We start from the raw sequence: 19,488 nt of genomic DNA, 5'->3' as shown, positions 1-19,488 counted from the left end.
AGTGGGAGAAGCAACTGAAGATCCCAGTACTTGCAACAGACTCTGGGAACTTTAAAAGGAACCAGCGGCGAGTGATGGGGAAGGGTGGGAGAGATGGACCGTAAGACTGAGAGTAGGAATGGAAACATTGGGGAAGAGGTCATATACGCATTGCAGCAGGTCTGTGACAGGTCATATTAAAGCAAAAACAATGTTAAATTAATAACAAAAACATAAATTGCTGGAAAAACTCAGCGGGTTTGGCATTATCTGTGAAGAGAAATCAGAGTTAATGTTTCGGGTTCAGTGACCCTTCCTCAGAACTAGAAAGGGTTCTGGGGAAGGGTCACTGGACATCTTGAAAAATGTCCATATTATAGAGGAGTGGTGCTGGATGTCTCAAAATGCATAAAAGTGGATAAATCCCCAGGACCTGATCAGGTGTACCCTAGAACTCTGTGGGAAGCTAGGGAAGTGATTGCTGGGCCCCTTGCTGAGATATTTGTATCATCAATAGTCACAGGTGAGGTGCCGGAAGACTGGAGATTGGCTAACATGGTGCCACTGTTTAAGAAAGATGGTAATAAAAATCCAGGGAACTATAGACCAGCGAGCCTGACATTGGTGGTGGACAAGTTGTTGGAGAGAGCCCTGAAGGACAGGATTTACATGCATTTGGAAAGGCAAGAACTGATTATGTCTAGTCAGTGTGGCTTTGTGCATGGGAATTCATTTCTCACAAACTTGATTGAGTTTTTGAAGAACTAACAAAGTGGATTGACAAGGGCAGAGTTGTGGGTGTGATCTATGTGGATTAGAATAAGGTATTCGACAAGATCCTTCATGAAAGACTGGTTAGCAAGGTTAGATCTCATGGAATACAGAGAGAACTAGCCATTTGGATACAGAACTGGCTCAAAGGTAGAAGACAGAAGATGGTGGTGGAGGGTTGCTTTTCAGTTTGGAGGCCTGTGACCAGTGGAGTGCCATAAGGATCAGTGCTGAATCACTGCTTTTCATCATTTATGTAAATGATTTGGATGTGAACATAGGATATATAGTTAGTAAGTTTGCAGATGACACCAACATTGGAGTTGTGGACAGTGAAGAAGGTTACCTCAGATTAGAATGGGATCTTGATCAGATGGGCCAATGGGCTGAGGAGTGGCAGATGGAGTTTAATTTAGATAAATGTGAGATGCTGCATTTTGGAAAAGCGAATCAGGTAAGGACTTAGACAATTCATGGTAAGCTCCTGGGGAGTGTGCTGAACAAAAAGATCTTGGAGTGCAGGTTCATCCTTCTCTGAAAGTGGAGTTGCAGGTAGAGAGGATAGTGAAGAAGGCATTTGGTATGCTTTCCTTTATTAGACAGAACATTGAGTATCGGGATTGAGAGGTCATGTTATGGCTGTACACGACATTGGTTAGGCCACTTGTGGAATGTCGTGTGCAATTCTGGATTCCCCCCTATCAGGAGGATGTTGTGAAACTTGAAGGGGTTCAGAAAACATTTACAAGGATGTTGCCAGGATTGGAGGATTTGCTGGGGCTGTTTTCCCTGGAGCATTGGAGGCTGAGGGGTGACCTTATAGAGGGTTATAAAATCATGAGGAGCATGAATATGGTAAATAGACAAGGTATTTTCCCTGGGGTGGATGAGTCCAGAACTAGATGGCATAGGGGTGAGGGGGGAAAGATTTAAAAGGAACCTAAGGGGCAACCTTTTCAACAGAGGGTGGTGCATGTATTGGAATGAGCTGCCAGAGGAAGTGGTGGAGGCTGGTACAATTGCAGCATTTAAAAGGCATCTGGATGGATATATGAATAGGAAGAATTTAGAGGGATATGGGCCAAGTGCTGGCAAATGGAACTAGATTAGGTCAGGATATCTGGTCAGCATCGATGAGTTGGACTGAAGGGTCTGTTTCCGTGCTGTACATCTCTGTGACTCTATGACCCACAATGTTAACTCTGATTTTTCTTCACAGATGCTGCCAGACTTGATGAGCTTTTCCAGCAACTTGTTTTTGTTTGATTTACAGCATCCATGATTCTTTCAGTTAAATTAATGTTTTGATGCTACTTTATTAATGATGCTGAGGTGAAACAACATTAAATGAGTCAACTTTAAGTGGGAACTTCAGGTGCTTATATTGAATTACTTTGCTTCAATGAAAATTTTGCAGTGTAAATCCTTCCAGAGAGACAATCGTAACCTGGTAGAGGGTAAAAGGATAAAGAATAGCAATAACATTAATTTTAATCTAATAAGGAAGAATAAAGTATAACAGAGGGATTAGTCTCTTAACTGAATCAAAGGTTCAAGCCATACTCCAGAGGTATCAGCACAACGTCTAGGCTGTAGTATAGGACTGAGGGAGGTTTGCACTGTTGGAGGTCTGGTTGTCACATTGAGATGTTAAATCAAGATGCCGTATGTCCTCTCAATAGAATGTAAAAGATTCCACAGCACGTTGTAAGATTGGGGAGTTGTCAGAATTACATGCACTCAAATTGGCTGTTGTATTTCCAGCATTTCAAAACCATTTGCACTTGGAAAGGCTGTCCTGATATCTGCTAATGTTGTGCACCAATAGCATGCTCTTGAGAAAGGAACAATAGTTCCACGTTATGCAGGAAAGCATAAGCCAATTCAGATGCAGTAATCATTGAACTGTTGAACTAAGGTATTAGATTCGTGGCCGTTCTATTCGTTTCTGTAAGCCTTATTAAAAGGGTTCAGAGGGCTTTGCTGAGTTGTTAATGATTGCAGGAGCAGCAATTATTTCTGCACAGGAAATATCACCTTCTTTCTTGCACCTCTTAGCCCACAGCCTAAACTCAATGATAGCATGTTAACAAACACTAGCAGCCTGCAGTAAATGTTTCTTATGACTTACAAAAAACTCACTGATGTAGATCTCTTTTACTCTAGAACATTCCTGGCGCAGGGTGCGAGGCGTTGGATTAACATTGATGGGAGAACCATGGAGATTACTGTGAAAGGCCTGCAACACCCACACCGTTATGTGCTGGATGCTGCACAGACTCACATCTACATGCTGATGAAAAAGGTCAATCATTCTTTCATCTTTCTCTTGACAGGTTTTCCAGTCTTGTCATATTGTGACCCCTGAGTACCCAGTTTTAACGGGTAGGCAGATGCATCAGTGTTGCCCATTTTCTCCTCACAGCGCCAGAGACCCGGGTTCAATTCCCGCCTCAGGCGACTGACTGTGTGGAGTTTCCCCGTGTCTGCGTGGGTTTCTTCCGGGTGCTCCGGTTTCCTCCCACAGTCCAAAAATGTGCAGGTTAGGTGAATTGGCCATGCTAAATTGCCCGTAGTGTTAGGTGTAGGGAATGGGTCTGGGTGGGTGCGCTTCGGCGGGTCGGTGTGGACTTGTTGGGCTGAAGGGCCTGTTTCCACACTGTAAGTAATCTAATCTAATCTAAAACTCCTGATCAAGATCTCAAGGTGAACAAAAGGGCAGCTTTTTGATGAGCAGGTTAAGACCCCATACAACATAGGGGTGGAAGTAGGCCATTCAGCCCATTGAGTCTGCTCCCCCACTCAATGAGATCATGGCTGCTCTGATAATCCTCAACTCCACTCTCCTGCCTTTTCCCCACAGCTCATGATTCTCTTCCTGGTTAAAAATCTATCTCTGGCTGGAATATACTTTATGACCCAGCCTCAACATCTCTCTGCTGTAAGGAGTTTCACAGATTCACTTCCTCCTGAGACAAGAAATTCCTCCTCATTTCTGTTTTAAATGAGTGAGCCCTTATTCTGAGATTATGTTCTCGAGTCCCAGACTATCCCACAGGGGAAACGATCTCTCTGTGCTTACCCTGTGTAGTCCTCTAAGAATCGTACATGTTTCAATAAGGTCGCCCCTCATTGTTCTAAACTGCAATAAGTTGAATTTCACGCTGACACACTTGCCTCACTCCTCCTCGTTTCTCATACACAGGATTCATACCCTCGTTTCTTAAGATCCCCCATTTATAAGGAGATGCAGAGTAAGGCTCTCATTCCTGAAGAGACCAAGCCAAAAAGGTGAGTATTGCAGTGTTTCCACTCTTAGACTAGTCACATTGAACTGGTATTGAGTTGTGATTTTGTACACAATGTCTGAGAGGGCAATAGGAGCAAGTTTAGTAGCAACTTACAAATGCTGGCTGTGGGCAAAGAGCAGGGAGAGTGGGATAAATTGAATAACTTTCAAAGAACTATTACAGGTTGATGGGCCTATTAACTAGGAGAAAGTGAGGACTGCAGGTGCTGGAGACCAGAGTTGAAAAGTGTGGTGCTGGAAAAGCGCAGCAGGCCAGGCAGCATCAGAGGAGCAGGAGAATCGACATTTCAGGCATAAGCCCTTCTTCAGGAATGAGGCTGGTGTGCCAAGCGGGCTGAGATAAAAGGCCTATCAACAAGTCATTTGTCTGCTTATCCTTTATTTTCTCTCGTTCCCTCTCTGTGTGTGTCTCTCTCTCTCTGTTGTTTCTAGTTCTGAAGGAGGGTCATAAGAGTTGAAACAGATGCTGCCAGACCTGCTGAGTTTCTTTGGCAATTTGTTTTTGTTTGTTTCAGATCCTCATAGTTCTTTGTTTTATTCTTGCACAGCTGCAGCTCAGTTCGATGAATATACTAGAGGCCAGGGATTTCTGATGTATACACCATAGTCGTCGATTATTAACTAACTCCCACCAGTGCAGGCAGTATCCTGAGTTATTTATCTGTCATAAATAGGTGTACAAACACAGAACGAACAATGAGATTTTTCATGCCTGTTAAATGATCATATTTTGTTGTTTTCAGTAACTTTCCCTTCATGAAGAGACACAGACGTTCCAGTCCGAGTCCCGTCATCTTGCGGCAGCTCGAGCAGGAGGCCAGAGCGAAAGCAGCTGCCAGTGGCCCGAAGGTGGTCGATATTACACAGGTTATGAGCAAGTTAGATCGCAGGAACCAGCTGAAACAGGAGCCTTCCAAACAAGAGGCATAGGAAAGACCTTCAGGAAATGCTAAACCATCACCTCTGCAGAACGTTTAACAAATTAGCCACTTAACACAGATAGGGCATCTAATCAGAGCTCGAAGTATGAGAGGATGGGGCTCTAGCACTTGCTGGGCTGTCATATTGTTTCATTGTGACTTCCCTCCATCCCCCTCCCCTCCAGCATCTCCTTTTCTGCCCATCTTTCTGCTCCACCAAACTCTTCCCCTTCACATCCCACCTCTGCCCTTCATACCACTCCCTCCAACATCCCTTCCATCTCCCTTCTTGCCCCCCCCCCCCACCCCTTGCCTTTTATCCCCATCTTCCCATGCAACAACCCACAGTGGGTAAGGAAAATTCTAGGCAAATTCACTCAGGTGTTGTTTGTAAATGACACACTGTTCACACGGGAACAAAATTGTTTGCTAATCCTTTATATTTCTTGTTTGCCAATCACGATTATAAAAACTCACTCATAGGGTGTGGCTAGCCAGGCCAGCATTTATTGCCCAACCTTCCTTATGCAACAGGGTAGTTAAGAGTCAACCACATTGCTGTGAGTCTGGAGTCAGATGTACGCCAGACTGGGAAAGGGCAGCAGTTTGGTTTCCTAGAAGGCAGACGCCTTTTTCCTTGACAATCAGCAATAGACTCTTAATTCCAGATTTTTAATTGAAATAAAATTCCACCATTTGCTATTTTGGGATTTGAACCCAGGTCCCAAGGCATTACCTAGGTCACTGAATGAATACCACTAGGCTGTCTCCATCCACATTTATGGTGAAGTGCACCATCACTTCACTTGCATGAAACAGTTTTGTGGAAAAAATTCTTCTTAACATACTACAAGATCCACAGCATTCCCAGTCACCAGTTATAAATCCTTTCACCATTAAGAGCAAATACATACAGGCAGTGGGGATCTATTTATTTTTATTTATTTATTCATTCATGTGGCATGGTTGTCGCTACCTGAGTCAGCATTTTTTGCCATCCCTAGTTGCCCCTTGAGAAGGTGGTGGATGAGCTGCCATCTTGAACCACTGCATTCCATGTGCTGTAGATTGACCCATAATGCCATTTGGGAGGAAGTTACAAGATTTTGACCAAGTGTCACTGAGGCTTGGCCCTTTATGTTACACAAGGAACCTTATTGACCTCCAACTCAATGAAATGAGGCATCTATTAGTTTTATTACCACCCAGCCAAATGCCATTCTGCGATGAATATACTCAATGTCACTTTGCCTTTGGAAAGGTGTTTGCCCAGGTCACCAGGCTTTCTGACAGGGGAGGAAGAGAATCAGCTTTCAGGAAATTCCTGGTGATTGCCTTGAGCAGTGGATTCCAGGTTAATTATTGTATACTTATAAAATACCTCCTTTCGTCTGACAAAAGCATCTCAAAGCACCTGTTATAAGTAATTGCGGTAATTATGTAATGCAGTCACTGTTACTATGTGAAAAAAAGGCAGCAGCCACTGTGCATTCAACAATATCCTGCAAATGCCAGTAAGAGGAATGAGTATTTCACTCATTCTTTGGTCATTGAACCTTTGCCACAACACTGAAAAGATTCCATTCACTGAGATTCCTTTACCTTTACTGAAATGGCCAGACTGGGCCTCAGTTTCACCTGAAGGACTAGATTAGCCCTCGAACCCAAACTCAGGAGCAAGAGTCTTTGATCCCAGCTGATGCTAAAGGGTCGTTTTTTAAGCATGAGGTCCCAGCACAGAGCTTTGTCCTTTAGAAACAGGTTCTGTGCAAGTAATTTTCTGTCTGATGTATATTGCCAGGAAGGCTGCAAAGTCAGCCTTGACAATACTATTATGTGAAGCACCTTGGTATGTTTTACCCTCAGTAAAAACAAAATTAAAAATACAAGTTGTTGCTCTCAGTACAACTGCACCAACAACATGTCATTTAGATTTCAGCTGCATAATTTGCTTTGCAGGGATTGTCAAAGAATTATTTTTATGCAAGCAGTGTCCCATTACCTAATTGTTCATTGAGATTGATTGATGCATTTGGTTTTCTCTTGGTTCTCATGTGTATCCCAACCTTCCCAGTTCCTTACACCAGCATTCTGTCTATCCAACCACCTCACATACCGGCCTGCATCCCCTCCCATAAACCATACCATGACACACCTCAGCATTCAAGAATCTCCACAATCACAAGCCCATCACCATCTCATATTTCTACGTTTCCCTTCGAGTCCTGAGTATGTGCCTATCTGAAACCGTAGCAGTTAATGTCTATGCAAATTTAAATAATGGCTACTGAACACAGGAGCCAGTGATAGTTGATGTACAAGCTGAAGATTTTGCTGTTTATTGGTGAGATCTAATGTTATGTGTCTTCAGCTCATTATTTTAGACCCTGCATTGGTGGGTGAAGGGATTCTGAAGGTGGTTCCTTACAAATCTGCTCCTCAAACACACTGCTGGACAGGCAACTGAGTGACAAGAAGACTAATGGATGACCTTTATATCTAGAGGATTGGGGTTCAAGGCACAGAATTTATGCTGTAGTTATTTTAAAAAATGCTGGTTAAACCCCAATTGGAATACTGTGAGCAGATCTAGGCACCACAACTTAGGAAGGATTGCTTTGGAGGGAGCAATGTAGGCTTACAATAATGATATCAGGTCTTCAGGGTTAAGTTGTGAGGAAACATCGTACAAATTAGGCCTGGTTTCTGTAGAATTTAGAAGGTTAAGGGTGATCTGTTCGAAGTCTTCAAGATACTAACAGGAAATGTCAGGGCAGTGAAAAATAAACTATTTCCACTGGTTGGGGATTCCAAAGTTAGGGAATGGACGATGTAAAAATTAGGGCCAGACCATTCAGGCGGGATGTTAGGAAGCACTTTTACACACAAAGGGAGGTAGAGAATTGGAACTCTCTCCCACAAACAGCAGCTAACGCTAGGCCAGTTGTTATTTTTAAATCTGAGATGGATTTTTTTTTGTTAAGCGTAAGTATTACGGGATATGGGCCAAAGGCAGGTACATGGAATTAGGCCACAGATCAGTGGAACAGGCTTGAGGGGGATGAATGGCCTACTCCGGTTCCAATGTATGGAAATGTTCAACCTGGTCACATGGCTCATTGACATCTCAGGGGAGCTGTAAAGTAATGGGTACCAGGTCTCAAGGGCTGGAGAGAAGGGTAGCAGAAAAATATCTCCAAAAAAAATCATAAAAATAAAGAATAACAATTGCACTTAAAAATCTAGTGACAGAATACAATATAAACACAGGTGTAGATTAATTACCTAGCCCATCTCAAGTCTTAAATGTGAAATTGTGTCAAGTTTATTAACATCTCAATGCTGCTGTCAAGATAAATGCTTGTTTTACGAAAATTAGCTCTGAACAAGTTCAGTGATACCTTTTAGATAATTTCTGTCTGTTAGTTACTAAAGCTGTGACACAGTGAGAATCAGTTAACAAGCTGAAACAACATAGGTTATGGCAATCTTGTACTCAGGTTTTTGCCTCATGATCATGGAAACTCAGCACAAAACCAGAGCAACGAAATGCTGCTCTTGTACAGAGGCCACTTCACACAAAACCTCACAGCGTAGTTTGATGTTCACGTGGGTGGGTGTGAGGCACTGTTGGCACTGCTGACACTTCCTCAAACTTTGCATGAACACTTTCCATTGTCCCTGCAGTGGTGTTGAGAGTTTTGGACATTTGCTGTACTGAGAGTGTGAAATGTCTGCATAAGTGAGGGAAGACTACTTAAGCCATCAGAGACTCTCAGCAACCGTCTCTATAGTGACATATCTTCAGATCTTCCACTGAATGTGTCTCATGACTCTGTCAACCCACAATCTTTAAGTAAATGATTCAATATATACGTCAGAAAGGAACCAAAGCAATATTAAAGTTAATAGCATTGTTTGTTGCTGCTGTTTTAAAATATTTCTTCTTGGCTGCACTGTGAATACTTTTATTTAGGCAGTAATTACTATATAAGTGGTTATACTAATAAAAGATATGGCTTGAGAACAGTTTAAATGATCTTGTAATTGTAAGCGAACGGCCCTGAATGTTTGAAGTCTTTAATATATAATTGTTGAGGAAATTTAATTTGTTTATTTCTCCCTCCTGCCTAATATCCAATAATTTTTATACCCATTGTATATAAATAGACTAGTTCTAGAGAGAGAGCAGGGGGCTTCTGTTTGAGAGAATCAAATCACCACCTCAAATCTCAATTGTGTTTTGTTTCTGGAAATCGTTTAAAATAATTTATTCTTGTTATAAAAGATCTTTGTACTTGCATATGATGTTGGTTTGGGTATCCTGAAATTGTAGTTGAAACATCTGGTCGGGAGCAAGAGAGTCTGGAAAGAGTTATATCAAGTTTTTTCATATTCCCGTGGGTAGTCCGTGGCAGTACACATTATTCACCATCAGTAGGACAGACTCTCCGGCTTCAGCAGCCTCTCTCATGCTTCTGCTTTGAAAAGGTCATTGTGCTGGTCTCATTTGAAACTTCTGTCCTTTGCTGTTATTTAGGTAGCCCTGTCATCTTCCTATTGGATTTGCATAAACAGTCTTACATCTTTTTTTTCTTTTTGTGCAATGTTGTTAGTATCTCAGTCACAATCTGCTCTGAAAATATCACATAACATAGTTAGAGGTTCTGCTAACTTTACAAAGTAAACTAAGCTCACCATGATACTGATTCACTAAAATAAAAGTAAATCAAATTATAGGATGGCATACTGTCCCACATACAAACTACAGAACATGCAGTAAGAAAGAATTGCCTCTAACAAAACACATAAGGAAGCTATACATAAGATAACACGGTGGTAACAGGAGGCTTTATAGAGAATAATCCAAAGGTCATGAAGAGCTCAATATACTATACAGCAAACAGCTTCCTACAAGGCAACAAAAGATGTGGGAGGCTATTTATCAGATAAGAGTCTGTTATAATGCATCCATTCAGTTTTACAAATCCAAAAACAGGCTTAAGTAATTTACCTGCATCATTACAAACTGTTTTGAGGCAAGTTTGAATTTATAGTGTTTGAGATATTTTATTCCAGTCTAATTGTCTGTGCAGTAAACAATCTTATAGTTTTAAACTAGTCAATCTAGCTTGTATTACTGGTTCAGCTGCAGTGCTGACGTGCTGGAGTATGAGACTAAATCAGGGTGTTTTGTGATCCATAACCCATGTAATTGCTGCTTACAGCTGGGTCACTGTGGCGTGGGAGGGAGCCGCAGAGCCCACCATACCAGAGAGATCGGAGAGTAGCCAGTCCCTGAGTTGCTTTCTTGCAAAGCCCAATTTAAACAGAGCAATCACCTGGGGACAGGTTTCCTCAAAGCCAAAACTGGCATTAGTAAAACAAAGAGGAGAATGAAGGGTTTGGACAAGTAACTGGAATTCTAGTATCCCACATGATCCATACCACAGTGACAGTTACACAAGGTTATTGAAACAGATTGCTACTGTGATATATCCTTCAAACTGCCATGGTAATTTCTTGTTTTCATTGCATGTTGCAAACAAGAAATGACATTGCAGTTATTTTCACGGGTATGCTGCAAGCAATCTAACCACTGTTATCAAAGCCTCCGTCTTCCAGCAACTAGATAAAATAGACGAAAGTGAGCACTGCACATGCTGCAGTTTAGAGTCGAGAGTGTGGTGCTGGAAAAGCACAGCAGGTCAGGCAGCATCCGAGGAGCAGGAGAATCGATGTTTCGGGCAAAAGCCCTTCATCAGGAATAGAACTGAAGGAGTATCTATAACTATAGTGATTAGCGACAGTAACAGAAGCTGAAAATTCTCATCAAAAATCTGAAAACGTCCCAGAGACCTAATGATGCAGAAGGAGCAGTTCCCCCCCACCCTCCGAGTTCAATATACAAACGCTGAATATGAAAGATCAACTGGTCAATACCAGTCCCATGTAATTGTGATGCTTTGTGCCTCACTACATATATATGTATGTGGAGGAGGCAAAAATACGATATAAACTTAGTTCAACATAGCTGAAAAATGTGGAAAATTCTTCTCTTAGGAAATAGCAAATGGTTCAAGAGAGCAGTCTGGGCCTGATTATTGTATTCATCCAAGTTGATCTCTGACCCAGCCAATAATCGGAACAACCCTCAACTGAAGAAATTCCACAAATTACAGGCCCACAAACCCCTGACAAAAGAAACACCTTCTGACATCTAACCTAGTTCTGGTCTTACAAACTAAAAACAAAATGCTGTAACTCTGAAGCAAATGCAGAGAATGCTGGAAAATCTCAGCAAGTCCAACGGCCTCGATAGAGAGAGAAACAGAGTTAACATTTGGAGTCCCGTATGACTCTTAGGTTTGAATTTGGGAACTGAATTTTGACAAAGAGTCAGACCAGACTCGAAATATTAACTCTGTTGCTTTCTTCACAGAGGCTGCCAGACCTGCTGAGTTTCTCCAGCACTCTGTTTTATTTGGTCTTAAATGACATTATGTGATTAACACTGGACGTATGCTACACATGGTGCTTTTAAAAACTAAATTCCATAAATTAGAGCTCCTCTGAAAGAGTTTAGATTAGATTAGATTACATTACTTACAGTGTGGAAACAGGCCCTTCGGCCCAACAAGTCCATACCGACCCGCCGAAGCGCAACCCACCCACACCCCCACATCCACCCCTTACCTAACACTACGGGCAATTTAGCATGGCCAATTCACCTGATCCGCACATCTTTGGACTGTGGGAGGAAACCGGAGCACCCGGAGGAAACCCACGCAGACACGGGGAGAACGTGCAAACTCCACACAGTCAGTTGTCTGAGGCGGGAATTGAACCCGGGTCTCTGGCGCTGTGAGGCAGCAGTGCTAACCACTGTGCCACTATGCCGCCCACAGGTGGAGGTGGATTTTCAGATGTGATCCTATTTCATGTTCATTTAATAAAAATAAAGTCGTATCAATCATTGCACATCTGCTTTGTGTGATTTCTGTTATGTCTGGATGATGTTGTGTCAAACTCAGGTTTATTCATGTTTGCTGTTGTGTGTTGCATTAAATCACTCCAAATCTGCTTCATTTTCATTGTGTCTTTCACGCACTGGTGATCAAAGATTCTTTTCATTCCATGAATGCCACCATTGTAGTTGATCTTGATCTGATGCCTTTTTGCATCTCTATTTGAAAATCTAACACCTACATTTTTCTCAGCAGAAACATTTTCTCAACCCTTTTGTGCAGGCTCTGATATTGCTTATATCAGTAGTTGACTGAGTATTTAGTATGCTTTCATCTTGCACTAAGCCGGAAATGATTAGAAAGCTCCAACTGATGATATGGTGAGTGACTGAGCTGTTTTGGGAGCCAATATCTTGGCTTTAACAAAGGAAGGACGCCTGATGCTAAGAATGTGCCTATACCGTTCTACAATCAGATGCACTTGTGGCCCTGTCCTGCCACAATGGGTTTTTTTTGTAGGAAGTGGGTTTTGCTGTTATATCCTGTTGTTCACAATTTGGTGAGCTGATGTTGTCCTGAGCTGTGTGTGACTTGTTTTCTTTTAATGGCTGTGCCAGAAATAGATTTCCTCTAAAAATGTATAACTAAACTAAAGAATGAAAGAATGCAAGGGATTTTCCTTTTACGTAGTGTCAAGAAATATAATCTTTGTCAATGCTGAAGAAAACAGAAGCTAAAATGAATAAAGGCAGAAAACGTTAATGAAAGGCAAATCATGCTTAATCAATCAACTGGACTGTTTTGAGGATGTAACTTCAAACATTTTTGAAGATGCAAGGTCTAATAGATAAGGGAGAACGATCGGATGTGATCTGTTTGGATTTTCAGCAAGCTTTTGATAAGATGTTAATGAGCAAAGTTAAAACACATGGAATGGAGGTAATATATTGTCATGGGTTAAGAATTGGTGGACAGGCAAGAGGCAGAGAGTGGGAAATAAATAGTTTTTTTCCTGAGTGGCAAGCAGTGACTAGTGGGGTACTACAAGGATCAGTGCTTGGGCCCAAACTTTTCATAATATATTTGAAATTTGCAATTTCCCGATGACATAAAACTGGACAGAATTATGAGTTATGAGGAGGTTGGAAGGAGACTTCATGGTGATTTAGACAAGTTGAGTCAGTGAGAAACACATGGCAGATGCAGTACAACATGGCTACATGCAGGTGTACACTTCAGAATACTGTATATGGAAGAGTATCATTTAAATGATGATATATTGGGAAATGTGAAAGTACAAAGGTATTAGGGTGTTCTGGTACACCAGTAAATGGAAATAGATAGACAGGTGCAGCAAGCAATTAGAAAGGTGTGTTGGCCTTCATTGCAAGAAGATTTGAGTTCAGAAATAGGGAGGTCTTGCTTCAATTGGACAGGACCTTGGTGAGACTATACTTGAAGTATTGTACAGAGTTTTGGTCTCCCTGTGTAAAAAAGGATATACTTGCCACACAGAGAGTGCAGTGGAAGTTCACTAGGCTGCTACTATAGATGGCAGGACTGCCCTTTGAGGAAAGATTGGTTCGACTTGGCTTGTATTCACTGGAATTTAAAAGGATGAGAGGGGATTCTAACAGGCTGGACAGACTAGATGCAGAGAGGATGTTTTCACTAGTTGAGACATGCTCCTCAACTAACTGTCTCCTCCACAACATCTCCATGCTCCTCCAACCCCCCCAAAACTCCCCAACTCCCCACTCTTCCTCAACATTCCAACTTTTCTGCTACCTGCTCCCCCAAAGCTCCTTAGCTTCCATATTTCTCCTCAATTCTTAAAGTTCCTCAACTTCCTCACTCCTCCTGAAATCCCCAACACTCCTCGACCTCCCCACTCCTCCTCAACCTCCGTACTTACTACTCAATCTCCTTAACCCTTTTCAGAATACCTCTCCAAGTCCTTCACAAGCCTTCCTCCAGTGATCCGCAACCTTCCCACTCCTCCTAAGCATCCCTACACTTCATGAACCTCCACCACTGCTCTACCCTGGTGCGATGTAAAGTAATAGCAAATTCATAGCTAACTGTTGACAAAATACATAGACACTGAGTGCAGAGTAACAACTCTCTCTAGGAATTCATAATCCTTTCACATACTATAGGTAGATTATGATGTTTGAGTTCCTTCATTAATTTACAATCTTTGGATCAATTACAAATACCTAGTTACTGATCAGTTTTGGTAGATTAACACTTCAGAAGGTTACATGTTACATAAACAGTCCAGAAGGATGTTGTAATTATTTGAATGTTAGAAACCAACATTCAAATCCATTACATTTCTCTTCTTTTTATTCAGACTGGTTTCGGAATTACGTATCAATAGAGCTCAATTCCCAGTGGAGATCAGATTGGGACTTTATGTGACAGTGTGAAATGAGTGATGGTAACAGTTCATTATATATTTTCCCCCGTTTTAACTTTCAGTGGATTTCTGACCAGAAACCTCACCTGATGGAACACATAAATTTCCATAAGTAGTTAATGTTTATTATATGACAAAGTACACAACCACTGCTTGTCAATCTCTCTTGAGTTCACGCTGGGTCATATTCATACTGAATTTTCCAATGCATTTTGGGATCATAAAAAGTACTCTGTCTCTGACCTTATCATAGCGAGATCTTCCATTTATAGAGAGAAAAAAAATTACCCAGAATCCCCACAAAGGATGTATATGAAAAGAATCAGTTCAAACAGGATTCGATTGCTGTTTGTAGAGTATCATTTATAGGGTAATGGGGAAAAGATGAGGAAGTGGGAATAAATGAATTGCTGTTGTAGAGAATTTACACACACCTGATGGACAAATGGCCTCCCTCTCTGTAACCATTCTTCGGCACCCATGCAAGCAGCTGCTTTAGCAGCTTTCACAGGATATAGAGATCAGAAGGATATAGTGAAGGCTCACTGAGGCACTGGTAACAGTAATATTCAACACCCCGCTCTTATGGCAATGGCCTTCTCTTGGTAACACATGGCCTTCTGCAAACTGGAATGCACAGACCATGTTTGGAATTCCAGGCTTGCAGTGTAGAAACAGGCATTTCTAGTGGTTTCTCACTATGCTCATGACAGCAGAATGACAAAATAGATGTAGATTTAGCAACCCAATATATTTCTATACAAAGTATGATCACAATTTCCTCACCCTGCAGCTATGGCAACAGGTCGTAAAAGGCACTATGGAGTACACCATGAACAACAGCTACCGGTGAACAACTTCTCAAAACAATTCGATCTTATAGCCAACAATTCCCCCAAAAAATGAAAGGAAATTTATTCCTGCAATGTCACAATTCCAAATAAAACATGGTTTCTTTTATTTAATTTACTTGCTACACAGACAAAAAGCATCAATTGTGTAATCCAATGCATTATTCTCTAAATTCTCGTTTATAGTTTCAACATAATCCTGGTGTCTGTCAGGCTTCAAGGTTTTTTTGCATTGAAAGGGTTGTGCAGGTGGCAACCAGAAAATGGTACAAGAAAGGCTCACAGATGCTCAGTCATTGAGTAAATTCAAGACTGAGATCAATATATATTTCCCTGATCTTACTGAATGGCCTTGCAGGTTGGAGGAGCCAAATAGACTATTACTGCTTCTATTATTATGTTCTTGTGCTCTAAATCATTTTTCTTATTTTTTTATAGATATGTAGATTTACTGCACCTGTTTCCCACCTGACGGTGTACACAGGCCTATGTATCTCACCTTGTTCCCTGAGTCCATCCTTATCCAATCCTGCCAACAGTGATCTGCCCTTCTGCACACCCAGGTACATCCCAGTAGCAAATAGTGCCTTCTGCCCCTCACCGATCAGTGTCGCATTAGACAGTACCCCAACAACGGGAAGAAAATGGCAGCAAAATCATTTGGTCTCTAATCAATTTTCCTCAGTTGCTGACAATACTGAGTTGTCTGTTGAATCTGAATCAAGCACCTACAACCAGATACCTGGGCCCGTGGAAACCAAACCTTCTCAGAAATCCAAAATGACTCTGTCCTTTAGCAGGTTTTTGAAACGGGGATTTTCAAATTCGCCGGTCTTTGCAACATTGTCTCCCAAATGCATCTCATTGAACAATCGAAAAATCCAACCTATGAATGGGGCGGAGAAGCAGCTGCAACAAAAGACAAGAAGAGTTTCCAAGTAAGCAATTTCACTTTTCAACCGCTCTCAGCTAATGATGACACCTTGAAGAGTTTTAGGAATAATTGTAAGCCAGTCAGATCATTGAATCTGTCCCACCTACTCAATTAAATCAAGGCTGATCTATAATTCAATCTAACTTCTTCATATTTGTCCCATTAACCTTGATATCCTAATTTTGGATCAGTGGTGCTGGAAGAGCACAGCAGTTCAGGCAGCATCCAAAGTGCAGCGAAATCGACGTTTCGGGCAAAAGCCCTTCATTAGGAATAAAGACAGAGAGCCTGAAGCGTGGAGAGATAAGCTAGAAGAGGGTAGGGGTGGGGAGAAAGTAGCTCTTGATACCCTAATCTCTAGTCCATCCTGTGAAAATAGGGTAGTGTGTTGGGATGGCACATGCGACAATAAATTAGCACGTGCAAAAGAAATCAGTGATGGACACATTATAAATGTCATTGGTATTTCTGGACTAAGAAAGTGTTATAAATACATTTTACTTACAGACTATGAGGAACTGGAATATAGACCTGTTTAGACATATCTGGTTCAAGATGTTTTATCATGTGATTTCTTGAAACTGAAGCATCACAAAGGTCAATGAGAATTTAGTTCATTTTATGCTTACAAAACGTCAAGTGGAGAATCAAAGCTTTTGAGAGACAAGACAGGCTTTATTAATTTAATTACTAGACAGACTGGTGGAAGGGGCCCTGAGTATAAGTTTACCCAGCGACAGTTTTGGAACTGCAGTTCTTATTAGATTAGATTGCTTACAGTGTGGAAACAGGCCCTTCGGCCCAACAAGTCCACACCGACCCGCCGAAGCGAAACCCACCCATACCCCTACCCTTGCATCTGCCCCTTACCTAACACTACGGGCAATTTAGCCTGGCCAATTCACCTGACCTGCACATTTTTGGACTGTGGGAGGAAACCGGAGCACCCGGAGGAAACCCACGCAGACACGGGGAGAATGTGCAAACTCCACACAGTCAGTCACCTGAGGCGGGCATTGAACCCGGGTCTCTGGCGCTGTGAGGCAGCAGTGCTAACCACTGTGCCACCGTGCCACCCATTATGTTTCCCAGTGAATTGTGTTGGGAAAGTTGAAGAAAGACTCCAGGCTGCAAAAGCTAGTTTCTATTTCTTCTAGAAAATAGCAGAAAAACAAAAACAGAATCAATTACAAAGATCTCTTACGGTTGAAACATTTATAACCAACTCCACTTGAGTTGAAGTCTGATTTGAACAACATTAAATTCTACAACAGTCACATTGCAGCTTTGATAACAGGAAGTTGTCTAAGTCATGAGAAGTCTTTCTTCTTTTAAATTCTTTGACTTACAACTGAAAATGGGAAGACATTAGTCCCCTTTTTTAAAAACCCATAAAATTTCTACAGAGCTGCATTATCTTCTTATCATGTGTGAATGTGTATATTTAGATTAAGTTTAATTCTGACCAGTGGCTTATATGCTAACAACTTGTTTAAAGAATATGCCCTTTTTAATACATGCGTTATTTCTGACTTTATTAAACAAACCTGGAGAAAATGTCTTTTGCTCTACGTAACTATCATGAAGTAACTGTAGTGATTGGAACCAGCTGGATCTTGTTGACTATGAGACCCTTGATTAGGGTTGTTAACCCAGGTCAATCAGGAAGCCCTGGCTGACAAATATTAACAGTGAATTTAGCATCCCCTCAGTTAAGGGGACTGACTCCAAGCTGGCTGGCTACAGTCAACTTACTGTGCATAAGTAAATAAAGGGCGACTTGGTGATGGGATATTGTCTTCTGTTCCATTTTGGTGATTAAATAAAGTATTTATACTTATGGTACAGTTTGTGAAGTCATGAGGCTTGATTCCCCACACAATCCTCCCTCAGAGTGATTACAAAGGAGTCTAGCTGGACTACAGAAATGGTCTGAACAGTGATCCCTTTGTTTGGCACTGTACCAGTATCCATTACCATGATCTGACTGAACAATGAAGAATAGACTTGGTTCAGTTATTGGAAAGCATTAGTGCCCATTTAACAGTTTCTCAGCATGAGTTAGTGCTTGCTGAAAAGATCACATAATGAAATTAGAGGCAAATCGTTAAACAATTAAAAAGCCTAGAACAACAATGACCTTTTAAAAATAAATTTAAGTGGTTTATTATATTTTGTTCTGTTCTTTTAGTTTTTTCCAAATTAAAGTAGATATGCCATCCGAGTGCAGAATTTACCCCATAGATTCTGAGGACGAGGATGAAGATTGTCATCGTACCTACAAGGACTCTGTGAATGAAGTCATTTGTCCCTGGGAGAGCGTGGCAGAGGAAAGTAATGCAGGATGATGGGAGTTCAATTTAAGACCAATGGACTATGAGATACCCAAGTACTTGAGTTGTCTTAATGTGAAGAAAGCAGCTATTCTGCTAATTTAGCAAAAGCTGTTAAAGAAGCACTCAATGTGATGTTGGTATTTTGTTGTCACATTCTTAAATTCCTTCTTTTATTAATGACAAATTTTCACTTCTGTTTCTCTTAGTAGAGCACTTCTGTTCTCTCACTTAGACCATTCAGGTTGCCTGAATTCTGCCACGAGCTGTGGGGAACTAAAACTGTAGGCACAAAGTAGAACATTGACCCTATAGAAGTGAGATTTAAAAATAAGAATTGGAAAACTCCACCCAAGAAAAGAACGTCCCTGTAACCTGGACAGTCTAGCAGCAGAGGGATGGATATAGTAATTGCAGAGTGAGATGTTGCAATGCAATAAAAATAGTTTCATTTCTTTGTTTATTTTCCTTAGAGGTTCAATTTATATATCACAGTATTTCTTGGATAATAAAAATCCTGAGTGCCCTATTGTTTAAGGATTATACCTGCTCTGAATGAACATGGAACTAAAAGATTTTGGTTCCAGCTATGTATTTGTAATCTTCCTGTATAAACGGATCAGTTATGATCTTGCTGGTATTGGCACTGTTTAAGTCATTTGCGTTTTTATTATATGCATTTCTACTTTTATAAATAAAAAGAAAGACTTGCACTTATATAGCTCACAATGTTTGGATGTTCCAAAGAGCTTTCCAGTTAACACAGTGCTTTGAAGGATAGTCAATATTGTAACATTGCAAATAATATGTGGAAATGTATGAACATGATATACTTGGCATTGACCAATGCTGTAACTTGTTAAGACATCAGAGTCTTTCGGATGTTCTAGCATACACGTGACACTAAATAATCTGAATTACAAAAGCAAAATTATGCACAGTTTATTTTCTGATTTTATTTGAAAGCAAAAGGTATGAGTCTAAACGTAGTTAGTAACAG

At 41.1% G+C, this 19,488-nt stretch overlaps 1 protein-coding gene across 1 annotated transcript in view; it reads left to right on the top strand.

Moving 5' to 3' along the window:
- rgs9b (regulator of G protein signaling 9b) overlaps window positions 1–18,504 on the top strand; it is a 74,800-nt gene extending 56,296 nt beyond the window's left edge. The window contains exons 14-18 of the mRNA XM_060844448.1: window positions 2,917–3,055; window positions 3,956–4,041; window positions 4,804–4,927; window positions 15,660–16,159; window positions 18,347–18,504. Coding sequence (XP_060700431.1) covers window positions 2,917–3,055; window positions 3,956–4,041; window positions 4,804–4,927; window positions 15,660–16,159; window positions 18,347–18,503 — 1,006 coding nt within the window. The 3' untranslated portion in view covers window position 18,504. The remainder of the gene's footprint in view (window positions 1–2,916; window positions 3,056–3,955; window positions 4,042–4,803; window positions 4,928–15,659; window positions 16,160–18,346) is intronic.
- The last annotated feature ends 984 nt before the right edge of the window (window positions 18,505–19,488 follow it).

The sequence above is a fragment of the Hemiscyllium ocellatum genome, chromosome 25, assembly GCF_020745735.1.
Source record: "Hemiscyllium ocellatum isolate sHemOce1 chromosome 25, sHemOce1.pat.X.cur, whole genome shotgun sequence".
In the NCBI taxonomy this organism is placed as follows: domain Eukaryota; kingdom Metazoa; phylum Chordata; class Chondrichthyes; order Orectolobiformes; family Hemiscylliidae; genus Hemiscyllium; species Hemiscyllium ocellatum.
The sequence above is the reverse complement of the archived record's forward strand: the minus strand, read 5'-3'. Positions and strand labels throughout refer to the sequence as shown.